This window comes from Aptenodytes patagonicus, chromosome 27, assembly GCF_965638725.1.
Source record: "Aptenodytes patagonicus chromosome 27, bAptPat1.pri.cur, whole genome shotgun sequence".
Taxonomy (NCBI): Eukaryota; Metazoa; Chordata; class Aves; order Sphenisciformes; family Spheniscidae; genus Aptenodytes; species Aptenodytes patagonicus.
This window is the reverse complement of record NC_134975.1, coordinates 1,416,282-1,435,669: the sequence shown is the minus strand read 5'-3', so window position 1 is coordinate 1,435,669 and position 19,388 is coordinate 1,416,282. Positions and strand designations below refer to the sequence as shown.

General features: G+C 54.7%; 3 protein-coding genes and 1 long non-coding RNA gene across 4 annotated transcripts; 1 reads left to right on the top strand and 3 right to left on the bottom strand.

Moving 5' to 3' along the window:
- Positions 1-111: 111 nt before the first annotated feature.
- Positions 112-559, bottom strand: COX14 (cytochrome c oxidase assembly factor COX14). Its single transcript, XM_076360306.1, has 2 exons — positions 504-559; positions 112-402 (listed from the first exon to the last, which is right to left on the bottom strand). Exon 2 carries the CDS (start codon positions 392-394, stop codon positions 236-238), a length of 159 nt encoding a protein of 52 aa, XP_076216421.1. The 5' UTR covers positions 395-402; positions 504-559; the 3' UTR covers positions 112-235.
- Positions 560-2,377: 1,818 nt separating this feature from the next.
- On the bottom strand, positions 2,378-8,202 carry GPD1 (glycerol-3-phosphate dehydrogenase 1). Its single transcript, XM_076360287.1, is given in 9 exon segments — positions 2,378-3,937; positions 4,223-4,329; positions 4,520-4,753; positions 5,077-5,189; positions 6,145-6,283; positions 6,668-6,808; positions 7,451-7,628; positions 7,822-8,042; positions 8,044-8,202. Coding segments are annotated over 9 exon segments (1,389 nt in total). The 3' UTR covers positions 2,378-3,840.
- A 717-nt stretch (positions 8,203-8,919) lies between these two features.
- Positions 8,920-15,847, bottom strand: SMARCD1 (SWI/SNF related BAF chromatin remodeling complex subunit D1). The gene is made up of 13 exons (XM_076360397.1): positions 15,686-15,847; positions 15,372-15,559; positions 14,368-14,410; positions 14,151-14,273; positions 13,725-13,847; positions 13,131-13,247; positions 12,706-12,807; positions 12,460-12,621; positions 12,252-12,349; positions 11,684-11,819; positions 11,203-11,325; positions 10,863-10,964; positions 8,920-10,633 (listed from the first exon to the last, which is right to left on the bottom strand). The coding sequence occupies exons 1-13, from the start codon at positions 15,845-15,847 to the stop codon at positions 10,580-10,582; spliced, it is 1,533 nt and encodes a 510-aa protein (XP_076216512.1). The 3' UTR covers positions 8,920-10,579.
- A 106-nt stretch (positions 15,848-15,953) lies between these two features.
- Positions 15,954-19,319, top strand: LOC143171432 (uncharacterized). The gene is made up of 3 exons (XR_012997191.1): positions 15,954-15,983; positions 16,588-16,733; positions 18,161-19,319. It is a non-coding gene; the product is annotated as an uncharacterized LOC143171432 (long non-coding RNA).
- The last annotated feature ends 69 nt before the right edge of the window (positions 19,320-19,388 follow it).

The following is a 19,388-nucleotide window of genomic DNA, read 5'->3' as shown; positions in this document are numbered from 1 at the left end:
TCTGAGCAGCTGGACCGCTGTTTGATGCTAGGCCGGGGGCTGCCTCCGAGAAGCACCTTTTTAAGACTAACGGGGAACCGTTTTGGGCAGACACCACGCAGGGCCGCGCTCTGGCCTTTTCACAGGTTTTTATTACGCTCCGTCTCCCTCCCCCAGCCCGGGGAGGCCGTTGGGGCCGTTCTCCTGCTTCCCCCCCCCCCAGCCGGGAAACGCGGTACCGGGTCCCAGGCCGCCCTCAGCTGTCAGGGTCGGCCGCGGCCTGCCGCTCCCGGCGGCGCTGGAGGAGGCGGTAGGCGCGGGTGCCGCACAGGTATCCGCCGTAGACCGTCAGCAGCATCATAGAACCGGAGAAGGCCTTGTAGCCGAAGTCGGCCAGCTGCTTGCCGGACACCATGGCTGCGCCTGCAACACAAGGCGGCGGTCAGCGGGGCCGGGAGCGCTCCCTCCCCCGCCCCATCCCGCCGGGATCGCCCCCCCCCCCCCCCCCCCCCCCGGCCCCGTACCTGCGCCGTCGGGCTCCGGTACCACCGGCGCGCGGTTCCGCTGCGGTGCGCTTCCGGCCAGCGCCCCGCCTCCGCCCGTCACGTGGGGGCGCGGGGGCCGCCGCCGCGCTGCCTGCTGGGAAGTGTGGTCCGCGGGAGCGGGAAGCTCACGCGGGAGCTGCGGCGCCCCCTCGCGGGGGGCGGCGGCGCCGCCGCCCTGTCACCTCAGGCGTCGCCTCAGGCGCTCGGCGCCCATCGCAGCCGCCGCAGGTCCCGCTCTCCTCAGCACGTCCCTCGATACCGGCCTTTCGCCATGAGGCACGCCACAGGCCGCCCTGCCTGAGGCTGAGGCGCCGGCAGCCCTGAGGGGACGGTCCGCAGCTGCACACGGGACGGAGCAAAGGCCGCGCAAGCCCCCCTCCAGCACTGGGGCGCTCAGAGGCCTCGCCGCCCTTCCTGAGGGCCCCGCCTGTGCTCACAGCCAGAGAGCCTCCTTCAAGAGCACTTTAGGAGGCTGTGCTCCTCCAAAAGCAGTAGGGCCGCTGTTGGCACCGAGGGGTGCTCCCTTCCCAGAGCTCCTTGCTAGCATTTGAATGCTGCTGTCACAGCACTGCTCTGCTCAGCACTGAGGCTGCAAGAGTCAGGCCACCCCTGCTCTCCCTTGTCCTTTCCCCAGTCCGCTGCACAGCAGCAGCTCCCGAGGCTGCGGAGTCCTGCAGTGCCTGGATGTGCTGAGGCTGCAGAACATAACTCCAAATGGCAAAGGGAAGACTTTTTATAGCTCATGAACTCCAGCACTAGTGCAAGGCATGCGGTATTTAAAAGCAAGAGACTTGTGCACTGGCCACCCCCAGGTGAGACTTGGGACCTTCAGCAAATGCTGGGAGGGCCTGCAGGGACTCGGCCCTGCCAGCAGCACGTAGTGTCAAAGAAACCCACACAAGGAGGGACGCACAAAGCACTTCCACGGCTGAGGAGCTAACAGCTAAATGCAAGTCCAAAACACAATTCCAGATCCTGCTGCAGCTCCAGGCAGGTGCTGGCAAGAGTTTAGCAAGCCAAGGTGAAAGACTGCCATGTGTCGAGGGAGGGAGAGCTCAGAGACCCTCTCTCCTATATGGAGCCTCATGTCCAAACACTTGAGCTGGGATTCCTGAAGCACTTCAAGACAAAGGGAACTAGAAGTTGTGCCAGCCCTGCAGGAACACGCTGGACTTTCTTTATCCTCCCTCCAACCTCAATAAAGTTCCTCATTAGAGGAAGCTGATGCTGGCTACTTTCTGTACGATAGCTCAGTTGAATTTAAAGGTCGTAGAACGCCTAGTGGGAAAGCGTGTCTAATAAAAGGCACAGAAACAACTGCAGTGCCAGCAGATTAAATTCCCCTAGCAAGAGGCTGAGTGGAGGGCTAACAGTCCTGGAAAGGTCACTCAGTACGAGATGCATTTCAAAGAAAGGCGGACAAGGCAAGTCCGGGAAAAGCAGTTGGGAAGAGATGAATAAAACAACACAGCATGTCCCAAGAAGCCAAGACATCAGAGAAGGGGAAGCCTGGGGTACAGTGGGGCACAGTGGGGTCCTGGCCCGGCTCCTGCAGGCCCCAGGTAGAATACAGAGGATTCTGTACCCAGTTCAGCATTGCAATCTCAACCCTCTTCGGTCCCACAGCCAAACATTAACAGTGGAACCACTGCTGAGAAAAAGCAAATGGGACACTGTGTTATGTTGTGACTGAACAGTGACCTGCAGGGGCATTCTTGCTGTTTCTGGGACAGCACACAAAGGTGCAGAGCCAGGAGGGAACTGACAGTGCCCTGTTCTGCACTCTTAGCAAGTCCAGCAGGCACCAACCCAAAGACAATGATGCACTGGAGCCACAGAGCAAAGAGCATGTCTCCCCTCTCCTCTCCCAAGTTTATTATTATTTTAAACATTTGTAAAGTACACTGCTAGTCAGAGACCCAGCGGCACTAGGACCCAGAATGGGGGTGGACAGTGAGACCTGCAGCAGCTCCGGCTTGCCAGCCCCGACAGGGATCAGTGAACCGCTGGACACGCTGGCCTGAGCAAACACGAGCGGAGTGAGCCAGCTTCAGAGGACCAGAGAGGCACGTAGCACCCAGATGGACAAGGGGCAAGTTTCAAAGGCACAGCACGAGACATGAGACCTCTGTCCTCTCCTGTGATGTTGGAGGTCTCCTTGTACCTCTTGTGGATCACATGTCCATTGCTGCCCCTTGTGCTAGCGGGCAGTTTCCAGCACCCTCGCAGGAGGGGCAGCAGGGAAAGTGTGGAACCTTCTTTCTTAGCTCCTGTAAAGCCATGTAGAAGCAAAGGCCGGGCTAAGGCACAGACTAGAGCAAGCCAGAGAGAAGGCAAAAAGCTGCTGTGGATCATTCATCTAAAAGCAACGTGACCCAACTGCTTTGTCAGGTACACTGCCAAGGGCTACACAGCCTGCCAGCTGCTCAGAAAAACTGTGGGGCAGTTGGTCCCTGCATCGCCAAAGCCAGCCAGAGGACAAACCGATACGAGGGAGAAAGGCTGTCTGGGGACAGTCAGCGGGCATGGAATTAGCACAGGCAAATCTGTGACAACAGGGGAGTTCCCCAGGTGCAGGGGCCAGGTTTGAGTGCGAGAGCTAAAAAACAAAATAAACAAGCTCTGAAGTCTCACTCTGGGGCTGCCCTCACACACAAAGCATTGGCCATACCGTTCGGCAGGAGCAGCTGGTGGTGGCTGGGGAAGCAGCACATGGCAGGGTGGCAAAGAATGCTATTTTCTGTGCTGGTGCTTCTCAGAAAGAAGAGTGATTCTCAGCCCCTTTGAAAGTCCTGAGGAGCTTCACTCACCCTGGTGGAGCCTGGCAGGGAACTGTGCCCTCTCCACGAGACAGTTAAGCTGAAAGCAACAGCAGCAAGCAGGAAAAGGCTGGTATCATGCAAAGTGGCCCCACAGGGCTAATAGCAAAGCTTGTTCTCCCAGGCAGTGCCTCCTGCACAGCCCTTATCGATCAAGATGACCTGGCAGAGTCGCTCTGAGAACTGAATCCATCATGGCAAGAGAAAGTGAAAGGAGGAAGACTCTCAGCCCCACTCAGGGCAGACCCTAGACAGCAGCAGAAGCTAAATGAGCCCTTCAAAGAGACAGGGAGATCAGCAGGTACCTCTGTGCAGATGCCAGGCTCAGGCTGGCAGTGTCCAGGGCTGAGAAAGGGAACCTCTGCCCTTCCAGCACTCTGCAAGGGATCCCAGGAAATCCGGACTCGTTACAAAACTGTAGCAGCAGAGCAAGTTGGTGTGGGCAGGAGCTCTCCGCTCATCTCGGCAGGATCAGTGGTTTTGCAGGCAGAGCCCACTTACATGTGCTCAGGGTGGTTCTGGAGACACTTGATGATATCAGTAACAGGTTTGCCCTCATAGCAGATCCGATACACAGCTGTGAAGAGGGGGAACCTGTGGGCAGATGAACAAAGTCACCCCTTGCCCTCTCACCACAGCTGGCAGAGTCACAGCACCTCAACTTCTATTGCAACATGCAGGACCACTGGGCAGGAGCAGGTAGGACAGTGGTATGGTGCCTCATCCAACAGGCCATTCCTGCCCAGCTGGTTTGACGTGGGCAGTGCAGAGATTGACCTGAACAGCAGAGACACTATGGGTGGGTTTCCCCTCCACAGCTGCAGGAAAGATCCCAGCCCCACCCCAAAAAGAGCAGGCAAGGGAGATGGGAGCACTCACTTCTCCACTACGTTCTTGCTTTTAAGGATGCGATACAGCTCAGCAGACGTCTGGGGACCCTGCAGCTTCTGCCCATTCAACATCTCCTTCTCCAGCTGCTCAATAGACTGAAACAACCCAACAGTGAGGGAGCTGGACCCTGCAACCCCATCCACTGCCCCACGTTCCTTCCCTGGAGCCATGCTGTGGCCCTCGGCAAGTGAAGGCAGGTTGCCGTGGTTCTAGTTGGGTCCATCCTGCTGCCAGCTCAGCAGCTTGATGCAGGTATCAATGTTGCCTGCTCCCCGTTCTACTTACCTTCCCAGTCTTGGCAAAAGCCTCAGCCACCTTGCGGTTGCGGCCACCATAGCAGGTAGTGATGAGGTCAGCGACCCCGCAGCTCTCCAGGAAGGTGGAGGAGGTGACGGGGCCTTTACAGAAGAGTTTGGCGAAGCCAATCATCTCCATCAGTCCCAGGCGGATTACGGCAGCCTTTGTGTTGTCTCCATAGCCGAGCCCATCACAGAAACCAGCTCCTACAGCCACAATGTTCTGGAAAACAAACAGCAGCGTGGAGGGATCTGTTCCCAGCGGAGCTCAGGGCTTTGCTGTGTCCATGAGCTGCCTGTGTTATCACAAGCACAGGCTCCTGCCAGCCCCTGCCTATGCCAGTGATCATCATCCCTCCAAGCAGCTGAACAGGACACATCCACAGTTCCCTCCAAAGTCTGGCCTTTGACCCAAAGGTCTCAGCGAGCCACAGTGCAATATCCAGTGGGGTTCATTCAACTGGCAGCCTCCTCCCCAGAGCTCCCTGCAGAGCCCACAGGCTCTGCTAACCAAGACCTGCAAACCCCGGTGAGCAGCTCACCCACCTTGAGAGCCCCGCAGATCTCTACGGTGTCAGCTTCCTGCACCACCGTCACCCGGAAGTTCGGTGTCTGCATCAGCTCCTTCAGTGTCTGCCCATGCTGCATGTTCTGGCAGCCTGATGAGACAAAGGGAGAAGGAGGAAGATGACGGGGGAGACCCTAAGGTGGGACTGTGCTGCTCTCCTGCCCAGTGGTGCATTCCTGCAGCATAGCCTTTACAGCTAGTGCAGCGAGAGGAACCTATTGCCCAACTGATGGACGTTGCTAAACATTTGCAGGTCCACAAAGTGCCAAGCACACATTGCCTGGCAGATAAGCAAGGTTCAACCTTGGAATTCCCAGAAGATGGGGACAATCCCTACTCCTGTGTCAAGCAAGACAGAAATGACATGCCCAGTAGATTAAAGGCATATTCAAAGGTTGCAAATTTGGGTTTGGAGACTGCTGTTCTCCCTGTTCCTGCAGCGTCCTGCACGAGAGTGTTTCTGTGTGCTCGCCGCATTAGCACGCTCTGCTTATACCTCTCCAGTCTCTGCAGCCCCCTGCACAGCATGTTTGCTTTTGTTTAAAATACAGACACTTTGAATCCTGTAACTTCTAACCCAACAAACTGTTCTGTTGGTTTTGGCTGCTGTGCATGATTCACAAACAGCGTGGAGGATGTTGGGAACAGTCACCAGATGAATTTTCAAGCAGCCCTGGCTGGCAATAACATGAGATCCAGGTGAGCGTCCCTTGAAGCCCAAGGAAGTGAAGGTAGGAACTCTATTTCTAAAGGGCTTCTTCGTCTCCACCCCTTTAATTTGTGCCAGGCAGACTGCCTGATGCTCAGAGTCCGTGCTGGCAGGAACTTTTAGACACACAACTCTGTTTTTAATGAAGCGAGCAATCACATTGTAAACCCTGTGAATGAGTTCATCCAGCTCCTGTGGAGTCTCACTGTCTCCACAGGGAAAAAGGGCCAGCTCACCCGAGGCAGCAGTAGTTTAAGCTGCACCATGCTCACCCCTTTGCCTCTTCCTGCTCATCAGAAATGAGGGCTGCTAATGAGGAGGGATGTTGGCTCCTTACCGATGGTTGTTTCACAGAACTTCTCTTCTGCCACTTCATTAGCAATGTTGGCCCCCATGAGGACGCTCATCTCTATTCCCAGTTTTTCATGGATGATGTCCGAGATCAGCCTCAGCCCACCTGGTCCTTCATCCACCCCCTGGGAGACAACCAGGGGCAGAGATGAGCATCTGCCCCCCTGGAGACCTGGACCCACCTGCCCCAATCCTGTCATTCCCTGTGCTGCAATGCTCTGACTCTCATCCCAACAGCCCCCCCGGTGCTCAGCTGCACCCCACTCCTCACAGCGCTTGAGATCCCCTACATGCCCTCACCCTTCTCCACCAATACACCTCCAAATCCCCATGAAGACTCTGCCCCCACTTCCCACTCTCCCCATGCCCTCCCTAACCCTGGAGCCCAGTTTCTGCTCCAAAATCCCAGGATTCCCTTTGCAGCCTCTCCGAGCCAGGCTGCTTCCAGCTAAGCCCCCTTGGCCCAGTGCCCCAGCGAGCTGCCTGGGCAGCGCTCCTCCTGCTCACACCTTGATGAGCGACACCCCAACAGCATCTTTCTTCACATGGCCCTTGAGCTGGTCACAGACTTTGCCGATAAACTGATGGGGCACCACGAACAGGAGGATGTCAGCCCCAGCACAGGCTTTCAGCAGGTCTGGCTCTGCTACCTGAAGAGAGTGTGACTGTCATCAGAGACTTGTGTCTGTAGTTGTGCAGTGAGCGTGTCCTGAATCCAGGACGACGGGAGCAGTGGCTTGAGAGCAACTGCCGGGGGCTTCCCTGTAAGGGAAGGAAGGGCACAAAGTCGTTGCCCTGAGGTCCCCTTCCAGGGCTGACAGGGCAGAGGGGCTGGAGCAAAGCAGGGCAAAAGCAGCCTGAGCTGGTCCCACAAAGGTGGTGCAAAGAGCCGGGGTCATTCTGGGAACCTCAACAGGCTGGTGCCAGCCGAGGGGCTGAGCGTACAGCCATGGGGCAGCAGGCCCCATGGGCTCTCTGCATGCTGCCGACGCCAGCTCGGAGGCAGCCACATAGCCTCAAGCCCAGCCTGTGGGATGGCAGAGGGGGGGGCAAAGATGGGCAGCAAGAGCAGCCAGGGCTGCAGCTTGTCCAAGCACAGATCAAGGTCACCGGGAGGGTGTAACAGAGTCCCGTGCAGCCCGGTGCATCCCCTACCTTCACACACCCAGTGTCCAGGACACCAGGGCTTCAGGAGCTCCCAGCACAGCTATTTATTACCTCTCACCATAGAGCCCAGCTGTCAGCACCGGACCTTGCGCTTAGCGGAGAGGCTGCTGGCAGGCCACACTCACCACGTTGGGGGGCAGCTTGTGCCCTGGCAGGTACTTGACATTTTCGTGCTCCTTGTTGATGATGTCGGTGAGCCGCTGGCCGCCCACCTCCTCCTCCAGCACCCACATGTTCACCTGGTTCTCGAAGGTGCTCAGCCGCGCCGCATTGCTGCCAGCGATCTTGGCGATGGCCGAGCCCCTGCGTGGGCAGAGCAGAGCTGTAGGCAGTGGGCACTGAGGCCGCTGGCACCAGGGAGCCCAGTGCACCACAGGTCACTAGGGGTCCTGGTGAAACGGGGACGGCTTGCACGGGTACCGTGGGGCACCGGGGGGGACGGGGACCACGCTGTGCTCGAAGAGGGGACCCGGGTGCCCAGGCAGCAGGTGCTCACCAGTTGCCAGAGCCCACGATGCAGACTTTCTTGCCACCCATGGTGCAGGGAACCGGGGCACTGCGCAGTGCTGAGCCCTCTGCTGGTATTTCAAGGCCACCCAGAGCGGGGGCGGCCCGGGGCGGCCCCGTCCCGCCTCTGGCCCCGCCTCACCCCCGAGGGGAACCGGGCACCCATGGCCCGGGGCGGCAGAGCCGGCCACGTTCCCAGGCCGCAGGAAACTTTCCCACAGCTGGGGCTCGCAGCTCGGTGGGCGGCAATGCAGGGCTGCACTGGAAGTGCAAATTGCTCCCCTGAAGCAAAGGTGAAATAGCTCAGATCCCAAATCTCAGCAGAACTGGGAGTCCTGACTGCTGAGCCTCTCTCCCCCTTTTTCTGCATAAAAGCATTTTATTTTCCCCCTCTTCCTAAGAAGTGCCATCCCCCCCCCCGCCTTAAGTAAGAAATAAGAACCATCTGGTTGCAGACCCAGGACACAACTCCTGCCCTGGTCTCACAGCCTTAAGCAGCAGCACTAACTGCCTGACCTTAGGCAAACAGCCCTTTCTTCTATACACAGAGGATCTCTTTCCCTTGCAACAAGGGCTTACAGGTTTCCTGTAAAGCATTACATTTCTACTTTTATAAACAAGGCAGAGTGAAGAGAGTAATGCCCCTTTTGCAGTTTTAAACCCTTGTATGTAACAGTTTCCTCAAAATTATGCCCGACTCCCATGGGGCTAGTAACAGGCTGTCACAATTCTGCAAGGCAGCAGTGTGGGAACTGGGCTGTCTAGATTTTATCAGCAGCTTGGCCACTGGATTTCCAGTTTTGCTCAAGTTACTTTGTTTACCACAAAAACACTTTGCAAAGGCTTAGAAGACTCTGTAAGTCAGGAGATCCTTACATGAAAGGCTCTCTATAAAAGGCCAAAATATGAAGAACATCTTCTCTCCAGTCTCTTACCCCAACTGGCTTTGTTTAAAAAAAAAAAAAAAAAGAAAGAAAAAAAAAGTGGAGATAATCCTGTCCCTTCCCAGGCAAGTACATGAAGTGTCATCCACCAAGGCAGCTGCTGAGAGAAAGCATGCCGTCAGCACAGAAGGAGGGAGGACAGCTTCCTTCACGGAGGCTTTTATTAAAACTGGGTGACGTCTACAAGGATACAGTACAAAAAAAAATTTTGGTCCATGGAAAAAACCATATTATTCAGTTAAGAAAAGCAGTTATTCTGCAACAGCTATGTTTGCCTACGCAGTACTCGGCATCCTTCATGTGTGATTACCCTGAGGAGTCAGTGGGCTGCTTCATCAGCACCAAGACCTTCACCCCAGTACCACAGAGGAGCCATTTCATAAGGGGACAAAGGAGAGGGGAAGTCGAGAGTCTATTACTCACAGACATGTAGTAACACAGACACAAGGAGTAGGGCCACCCAGGCTCCCAAATTCATAGCAACCTTCCCAACCACACCAAAGCTGGGTGTGGGGATGAAGGGGGTTTGTCAGTAACATGATTTTGCAGCTATTCCAAGAGAACGTGACCAACTTTCAAGTCCGTTTGCATTACAGTCCCGAGCAGAAAGTAAGATCCGGGTTAAGAGAAGCCATTCTCTTACGCCTGACCACTAGTTCACTAGTAATTCATTCCATGAAGAGGCATCTGGGCTGCTACTCCCTACAGTAGAGAAAATCTACTTGTACATTCCTGAACCATGCTGGGCCTTATGGCAGCTCCAGAACCTAAAACTTGACTAAAAACCACAGGAGCTTCAGCATGGAAACACCTGCTAACTCGCCTATGCTTGGAGCTACGTCCGTTCCCAAGGACTGTCCTGTTATACCCTCAGATCCACACGAAGGAGCCTCTGGTCCCCACAGCAAGTGACACAGGATAACTGTCCCAAAGGAATGAGCCTACAACACTGCACCCCTGCACAATTCCACCAGGCAGTTGCATCCCCTCTCCCTGCTACAGGGAAAACAAGCAACCAGATGGCTTGCTGGAACCGCAAGTGTAGGTCTTTTGAAGTGCAGAGAAGTCTCACCACTCCAATGCTTCCACATCCCTGCAGTAAGCCAATGCCTCATCTCCCCTGTGATCCTGGCCTAGGACAGTCTGTCAAAGAACACGAAGGGAACAGGGCGGGGAAAAAGGGACAAGGGAAGAAGCAATTCTCTACGCAGTCCAGTAACTTCCTCAAGGAGGAGAGTGACCTATGAGGCAGCCCAGTGCAGCAGCACCCTCCAAGCGAGGGAGTAAGGGCAGGGAGGTATGTCAGCTCATGGCATCCTGCCCACTACGTCTCCTGGCACCTTGCTGTAAAACGAGGCAGGGAAGAGACTAGCCACAGAACTCCACCCTTACAGCAGGTCCAGGCTTCCCAGATCCAGGTCTCACGTGTGCCACAACTAGATGCTAGTTGGGGAGGAATGGGCTGTGGTTTCTGAACTTGAGAAAGGCTCCAAGTCAGCAGTCGTACTGGCTACTGGGGACGCTACAGGCAGTGCGGAGTCAAGGGGAGGCTCTCGGAAGCCTTGGGACTGACAAGGCAACAGTCAGGAAGAAAACCAGGTAGAAATGTGTGCTCATTGGAGCCTGTCTGCTTGCCACACCCCAGATGTCCTGGAGTTGCCCCAACAGGGACAATACCAGGATGAACAATGATGCAGGCCTCGCTGCTGGAGTGGGATTATGTGAGCCTTAACAGCGTACTCTGCAGCTCTCTGTCTCCACAAATAGCTGTGATGCCTTCTGGTTGGGGAGGAGCGGAGCAGCCTATGTGTTACGGATTCCCAGGGCCTGCTCCAATTCCTGCCGTCTTTGCTGCACCTGCAAGAGAAGCCAGAACTGCAGCATTAACGTACTCGGATAGTGCAGCACCGCAGCATCTGAGTAACACAGGACCCAGCTGGAAAAGGGTGAGCTCAAACTGGGACCAAGATGCATCAGCAGTGTCTACAAGTGAAGCTTAGCACTGCCACTTTCCACCCTCAGTAAGGAGTGACAGGTACTCTGAGCCACTGGGTATGGAGAGGGACCCCTGCTCGGGGACGCTCACCTTGGAGTAGAAGTATCTGCACACGGCTTCCTGAGCCCACGGCTGGAAGTAGAACTCAGCCCTGCGCTCCTCTTCAGGATTCCCAACAACATCAGTCATTGTCTGGAGAGCACAAAGGACAAAACAGTTCAGGGAGTGCAAAAGCTCTGGCTGTGCTGAGCAAGCCCACACCCCCTCCCCTTTCCTCAAAGACATTTCAGTACAGTCAGGTCAGGTTCTTACACTTGACTCCAAGTCTTGCTTTCTGAGCAGGAAATTGCCTCTCTCTCTCTGTGGGAGCTGGTTATAACGAGGGAAGCGTGTGACTGGATCCACCTTCCACACAAGACAAAGGTTTTACCTTTAAATCCCGGCACTGGGACTGTAGCCAGTCGTTGATGAAGCCCTGAGGATCTCGGGCAAAGCTCAGCATGAACTCACGCTGGGTCTTCAGCTGGTTAATTGTCTCTATTGTTTCATGAATCTGAAGGAGATAAGCACAGCAACTGAACTGCTGAACAGGGGAAAAAGTCAGACAGAAACATCAAGAGACCCAACACATGAAGGCGAATTCTTATACCCCCTGGTTGACATATACCTGTCAGATAGGATTTTCAATTCCGTTTCCTGCTCTAAATATTACCAATTTTCCCACTGACCATTTGCTTTAAAACTACGCTTCCAGGTAAAGCCACCTGTTTTTACGCGTGGCTGACCCCACTCCAGCTTCCAAATGCACAACAGAGCAAAGCTGAACTCCTGTCCTGTTCAGGGCTCACCTGCTCCAGAGACACATTCCTACCCAGCAATGAGGAGGGCAGACCTGAAGGAGCTCTTCCTACCTTGTTATCCAGAGCAGCAATTTCCTGTTGACTGGCTGTGGATAGCAGAAAGGAATTCATCTGAGTTTTCAAGGTATCATCCACCTCCACATCAATGTCATAGCAAGCTGTTTTCTTCTGGTCATTTGGGTCAACACTAGGGGCATCCACAAGAAAGAAGCCAAAATAAGCGAGTAGCTCAAGAAAGCACCAAATTGTAGCTCCTCTAGGATGACGCAGCATATGGACTGCAGGCAGGGACAAGCCATGCTAGTGTTAGCTTCAGTTCTAACACCAAGCAGCAAAGCTCCACTGACGGCTTTGCAGCACAAGGATCAAGTAATTGCTCCGAGCAGATTTCTATCTGCAAAAGTGTAATGCAAAGGACAGCATGAACGTGGGAGTGCCTTGTGGAAAAGAGGGATGTGGTAAACGAAAGAGGCGGCTGTTCTTGTACAAAGAAACAATGACAGCAACACAGGAACTGCTGCTGAAAATCAGAACATATTACATCGTCTTCCTGTGCCAGCCTCATCCATCCTTTCCACTCTTCTTCCTAGAAATATGAAGTCAAGTGGACCAGTCTTACCTGATCACATGATTAATGATGATCGGTTCTGGGGGCATAAGCAATGCATGAAGTCTTTGTGGGATTTCAGAGAACTTCATCCGCTGAGATTCAAATATCTGTGACAGAAACACAGGGCTAAGGAAAGGAATGGGAGCTCAGTGCCAGCGATCACTGGCTGCTGACAAAGAAAACCTGAAACAGTCATTTGTTCCAGCCCCACCGTTACCTGCTGGAGGTATTTGTCACAGATGACATACTCCCGTTCGTGGGGGTCCTGGAGCTTGTGGGTCTTAATATATTGCCACAATGCCTGGATGATCACCGGACGGGTCTGAGTGTGAATCCCCAAGAGACGAGCCAAGCGGGGATCCAATTTGAACTGGGGAGGCTGAAACAAGAAGCACAGAAAGGTGAGATGGCCACAGACACAGCTAACAGAACATGCCCAGCACTGTTACCCCCAACATCTTACCTGGTAATCCAGCATCAGAAGGACAGTACAGCGCACATTTACATCTCCTGGCCTCTTCACCTGGAAGCCATCTGTCTCCTGAGTTGTAGCAGTCCTGTGCCACTGGAACAGGAGAGGGCATTTAGAAGCACCCCCACACTTGGTTCCCTTTGCTCCTGCTGCTTGGCACCCAACAAGCTTGCCAGTAAATCCCACCCACCTAGAGAAAGATCACCTTATTCCCACTTAGAGCTTGAAACAAGAGTTAATACATTTGTCCAGACCCTCGGCAAGTCAGAGGAAAAGCTAAGGTAAGAATTCAAGAGCTCCTGGCTCCCAGCCACTTGTTCAAGCCTTAAGTATCTCCACCTCTCAAGTGATATACAAACTCTGTCTGCTGAAACACCAACCCATTTTTAGAGGTAACACAGCAAAAAGCAGCTCACCTCTACTAGGTGATTGTCAGGGCCATACAGGTCTTTATCAAGTTCAATGACCAGAGATTTAAAGAAGGATGAGAACTTTCTTTTCTGCTTGGTGGCATCATATTTGGACAAAGCAGACTGCAAGCAACACAGGAAGGAAAAGTGTTAGGACAGCAAGTCTCAGCACTCAAGCGCAGCCACCGTGCACAACAGTGTTCCTTTAAGTTCTGAATACCTACATTCACCAACATGTGCTTGAAAATCAAGTTCCAAGTCAGAAAGTGAAAGACTGGAGTTAAAGACGAGCTTGCAGGAATTAAATCACTCAGCAATTACATACAATGCAAGTGCCCTGGTTCTCAGAGCCAGGGTACACAAGTGCCACTGATCTGCTCTCACGATTAATTCTTATAGCTATAAGAACTTTGTGTAACTCGTGTCCTGCCATGGGAATACCCATTGGTCTCCAAGTTGGGCTCGGTCTCATCACCATCAGACTCCTTGGAAAACAGAGATGAAGGAGGATATCAAGCCCCTAGCTATGCTCTCAGACGGGTTTCATTGCCAATTCCAGATCCATAAAGTCACCTCTGTGGTTGGGTATTTCACACTTACATCTTCCAGCAGCCGTCCTTCCACCCGAAGCTCCCAGGAGGCGACTGTTCCTTCACCATCCTCTGCATCCGACTTGGCTGGATTGAAGGTATTGGAGATAAAAATACGTAGCTTTCGTTTTTGCTAAGAGAAAAAGCATCAGCTCCGTGTTAGTTCTGAAATAAAGGGCTGACTATCTTGCTTATGTTTTGCTAAAACTAAGCTTAATGTTTTTAGCTGCCTCATTCCCCCTCTCCCAGGGCAGACAGCAAGGAAACAGGCATTTCTGGTTCCACTCCTTGGTTATGTCTGGAGCATTAAGATTCCTGATACGCCACGCTTACAGGGACATGACCCAAGCTTCAGTGCCCTCCTGCTGTCTTAACTAAAGTAAGAGCCTCCAACCAAACCTTGCTTATGACAACCACGAACGCAGCCCTCCGCTACCTTAATGGGTCGCTTCAAAGCCTCCTGGATATCCAAGCGTTTCCTCATGATCGTCTGGTCCAATTTCCTTTCAAAGGCCAGCAAGTCCATATAGGCCTGAGACTCGGGTACAAGCTCACGAATCTACAGCCAATCAAGAATGCAAATCACCGTCAGCTCGCCCGCACTTCTGCGGTCTACTTCGTATCAACATGCTGCAACTGCATGTGCCACTCACCCTCTGAGGTAGAATTTTGTCAGCCATCTTCTTCTTTTTAGCGCTGTTAAGGAAGGAGATGCACACACAGGCATTAAAATGGCAACCACTTTGTGCAAATTAACTGTAGACATTCACGAAGGGAGCAAGACGACAGCTTATTCTCTGTTTTAGTACTGCGGCATTAGCAGTGCCCTCAGCCTGGATGCCAGTCTCGGGCCCAGGCTCTCATTTTCAGAGGCACTTATCGTTACCGCCTGCGCAGAGTCAGGCTCTTTATTCCCCACAGCCCCTGCCAGGCCTCCAGCACTGCAGAGCTGACGAACCCTGCAGCAGTGTGACTAACTGATTACCTGAATGTTTCACATCCCCTACGAGAGCTTAGAAAGCCGGGTGACATCAAGTTGGAAAGGGCGTACTGACATAACGCCTAATCAAAGTGACTCTCTAGCCTCAATTAGCATTAGATTGACTTTTCTAGGAGATGCATTTTAAATCAAGGGATGAATTACCAGTGTTATGGGGGAATCACATTATACTGCCAGAAATGTTACATAAACTTGCTCTTGCCTAGCAGCTGCACGTTAGTCTTTGGTCCGCTGGAAGCTCCCCTCTCCCAGAGAAGGAGCTGCGCGAGAAGGCTGATGTCCCTTTCAGCCACCCGGCGAGCAGCAGCCATGAGAAGCCCAAGCACAGCACGAAGGCAGAGCGCCTCGCGCACAGCCGAACAGAAAAGCTTTGTGCTGCTAAGCGCAGCCAGCCGATTACACCAAGTCAGTGACTGACGCTTCCCGCTGCCCGGCACAGTCCCCGCTTCAGCGAGGACTCACCGCTCGCTCTCTGATTTCGGGGGGTGCCTGCCCGCACCCCCAAACCCGGCCTCTCCCCGTGGGGCCTTTGGGGAGAGAGGCGATGCGTCTGTGCTCCCGCCTGGGGATGCCCTGATGCCCGGGATGACCTGGGACACCCCGCTGCCCGGGGATGCCCCGGGGATGTCCCCGCTGCCCGGGGATGCCGGCCCTTACTTGTGGTTGCGGTTGGGCACGGCCTGCGGCTGCACCTGCTGTAGCTGCTGCGGCGCCGGCCTCTTGCGGGCCTGGTCCAGGCTGGCCTGCGCCATCCCGGGCCGCACCGCCGGGCTCCCGCCGTAACCGGGCGGCCCCATGGAGGGGCCCTGTGGCGCCAGCCGGCTACCCGGTAACATTCCGGGGCGCTGCGGAGAGAAGAAAACCGGTCCAGTGCCCACCGGGAGGGGCCGTCCCCGTCGCCCCCGCTCCCTCCCGCCCCGCCCCGCGCAGCGCCGATCCGCGCGCCCCCGCCGGCCCCTCCCCCGCCTCACCGGGTAGGCGGCTCCCGGCAGCGGCGAGCGGTACAGGCCCTGTCCCGGAGCCGGGCCCATGCGCACCGGCCCGCCCGGCGTGCCCGGTCCCAGCGCCCCGGCAGCGGCCCCACCGCCGCCGCCGCTGGGAGTCACCGACTGGAATCCCGCCCGCGCCGCCATCTTCTCCAGCACAAAGGGAGCGGGCCGGAACCGGACGCCGGCCATAGAGAGCCCGCGCGGGTGCCGCGCTAGAGAGGCGCCGCCCGCAACCGCCGCCCTCTGCCGGCTGGAGGCCCACGCTAGGGGGCGGGAGGGGGTATGGAGGGTTTTGGGGTTCCTGGAGCCGGGTCCTGGGGCCATGGGGGTATATGGGAGAGTGCAGGGCCCTCAGGGGGGTCTGAGCTTATATGGGAGGGTGCAGGGTCTTGGGGCAAGGTCCTGGGGGGTATGGGAGGGTGCTGGGGGATTAGGGAAGGGTACAGGCACCGTGAGGGTTGCTCTTGGGGGTGCAGGGGACAATGTTCATGGGGAGCCTGTGGGGGATGCAAGGGGGAGTGGGGAGTCCTGTGGTGTTAGGAGCAGGGTGGGAGAGGCAGCGGGGTGTGTGCTAGGGGCTCTCATCTCTGTGCAAAACCGCCTCTAAGAGAATTTGCAGCCCTTGAATCCTCGGGCTGGCAGCTATCAAGCTCCCTTCAGGCATGCTCAGGGACTCATCTACCTACTTCAGCTGGCATCGCGCTCGTTCTGATCTCTCCTGTCCTAATTTGGCCTGGCTGATTTTCACTGCAGCCGTCAGAGTTGCTGCACAAGAGTTGTTACAGTCAGAGCTGCTCTGGAGTCGAGGAGGGTTGGGGTGTCAGTCCCACGCTTGCCAGGCCATAACTGTAGCACTCACTGTTATAAATATGTGTCTATTGCAGGAGATGCTGGTCCTGAAGCCTCCCTCCTTGCTCTGGGATGTGCTCAGAGGAAGGCGGCTTTGCCTGCCCTGGGGACGGAGGACTCCAACGTGCAGACCTGGCAGTAACACCTCTCACCAGAACTGCCGTCCTTAACATCTTAAGAAGTAAGCTTATGGGGGCATAAATGGAGTCAGTTTGTTCAGGTTTAGGCTGAGCACCCAGGAAGAGGATTCCTATCTCCCTTGACAGTGACTTGGGTTGCTGCAGAAAGCACGATGTTAGAATTAAAGGCCACTTTCTGCAAGTATTAGCATGAAGTTCCCTATTCCCCAGAGCACTTACCCTTGAGGTTGCTCAGGGAGAAAAAGGGACACAAATCCAGCCAGCATTAATCTGTGGAAAAAAAGCCAAGTGAGCAGTCACACCACAAGTATTTATTAAACAATTAATGATGATCATGGGTCATTTCAGAGGCTGTCCTGTACCGTGCATGGCACTGTTGACTGAGCAAAGAAGTGGGGATGTGTTGGCACCTTTTCTGCCAGATACGGCATTTCCTATCCTCAATGAAAAACATGAAGCTTTGAGCACAGCCATTTACTGTTGTCTCAGCATCCATGTGTCCGTGCAGTTAATTTAATGCCACCTCCGACAGGCTTGGCGCCCAGCAGCCTTATGAAAAGGCTTTTCTTATGGGGAAGAAAAGCAGTGGAACTTATCTGTTCCGTATTGTTCAGATGCAACTTTGACTGAGACTTAAAGCCTGGCAGGAGCCTTTTGGGCAGGCTGGAAAGCTGCCTGGCTCTCCTGGGAGGGAGACACAGAGTGAGGCGGGGTGAGAGTGAGAGAAAGCAGGCAAACCTGAGAAGTGGAGGGAGGGAAGTGAGACTCGGAGAGCTGCTCAGCTTGGCACAGGGAGCAGGTGAGCTGCAGGGTCTCGAGAGACCCTACATTGCATGAGCCGAGCTGAGAGCGACCCTAGCCCTCTGTCCCCAGGGATGCTCTCTGACCAGTCCTCTTTGTCTCCTGATACTAGCTGCATTTTTTAAGAAACACAGGGATAAAATAACCCCAGCTCCCTTGGCTTAGTGTCTCCTTACACTTGTCCTTTCTCCTTTCCTCTGCCCTGAGGGTTTGGTTGGTTCACTCCTCCCAGTGGAAATGGTTTGCGAAACGCTACCCCGTGCACCTTCATTTTACTGCACCTGCTGGCACAAGGCAGCTCCTCTGAAACCACCTTCCCCAACCAGTATGGCTCTGGCTCCAGGCAGCCGAACAGCATCCAGGACTGTGTAATTATATCTCAGCGCCTGTTTCTGCTGGCAGCTTTAGCAGTGAGCAAGTGGTAACTGGGAATTATTGCCAGGGAGGAGAAGAGGTGATGCTATCTCTGCCATGGTTATATGCATGTTGCATGATTAATCCTTGCTCTGTAGGGTTTCAGCAGCCTCACAATCCGCAAGGTAAACACAGCAGCGTGCAAGCAGGTGCTTCCCAGCATCTCAGGTCTAGGTGTGTCACACCCCATCCTCACGGGGATCATTGGAGAAGCTTCCCTTGAAATGTAATTAACTCCTTGTCTTGTGCACAGCGTGAGTCTCGCACCACCGAGTGACAGACGCGGATGCACACACGCTGCCTGCACCACACACCTTGCAGACTGCCAGCCCTGCGCAGCCTACACACGGTGCGCCCATCCGTGAGCCGCCGTAATCCCAAACAGGCTGAAGCTCCCCGGCCCGCGTATGCTGCCCTGCTGTGCACGGATCGCGTGCATGGTAGAGCCTTGAGTCTGAAAATGTGCAGCTTTTCCACTTCGTATCTGAGAGCTGCTCACGTTGGTGTCCTGTCTGGCTACCCGCTGTACACCCAGGGGAATTGCATCAGCTGTGCTGACTTTGGGGTCCAGGCACCTCCTCTGCGAGTCCATTCCAGGCTACGGCTCACAGATACCATGTCCAGCAGCCACAGAAACCTCAGACAGCCGTGCTGAGGCTGGGGATGCGCCTATGCGACGCGAGGCTGTGACAGATGGATGGGGTGACCTGCTCCCAGCACAGCCCAGCAGGTTAATGGGGAGCTGTGGAAGAGATTACAGCTTGCAGAGACGGGGTCACTGCCTGCACCTTGCAACAGGAGCTGCTCTGAATGCCACTGTGGAGGGAGCAGGCATCGTCAGCTGCTCTGGCTACTCACAGTGGCTGGCTGCAATTAATTTAGGTTCATTGACTCCCTTCTGGGCTTAGCTATATTATCTTGTTCCTATTCAAAGCCCACCCTGTGGCCTTTGTAGCACCAGCTCTGGCAGAAAAGGACCAGAATAGCAGTAAGACTGTTGTAGTTTAAATGCAAAACACCCGTCTGCCATTTCCAGGAGCAACAGGGACATGGCCAGAGCCAAGTGACCAGGGGGAGTTTGGCATTTCAGTATTTCCTGCCCACTCGCTATTATTCAGTCTCCATGGGGTCCTGAGGGCTTTTTTGGATGCCCACTGTTGGATCTGGCACGTTACTTTTGCTCTTTGTAGCTGGAAATCTTTAGGACAAAAAGTGTGTTTGCATATGGCTTGTGCTGCAACTGCTACTAACTTGGTGAAATTAAAACCAGGTGATATTCAAGCTAGTGACTCATTTCTGCTGAATCTCAGCTGTCTGTCCCACACCACAGAAGTGTTAGAGTTGTCAAAGATTAGCGGCTATGCATGTGTTAATTCTCCTCCCCCTGCTTGAGAGCAAAAGTCAGCGTCCTTCAGGGTGTGTTCACATGGCAGTGCAGGACCAGGCAGCGATGCTGGAGCTCGCTTAGGTACCCAGAGCAA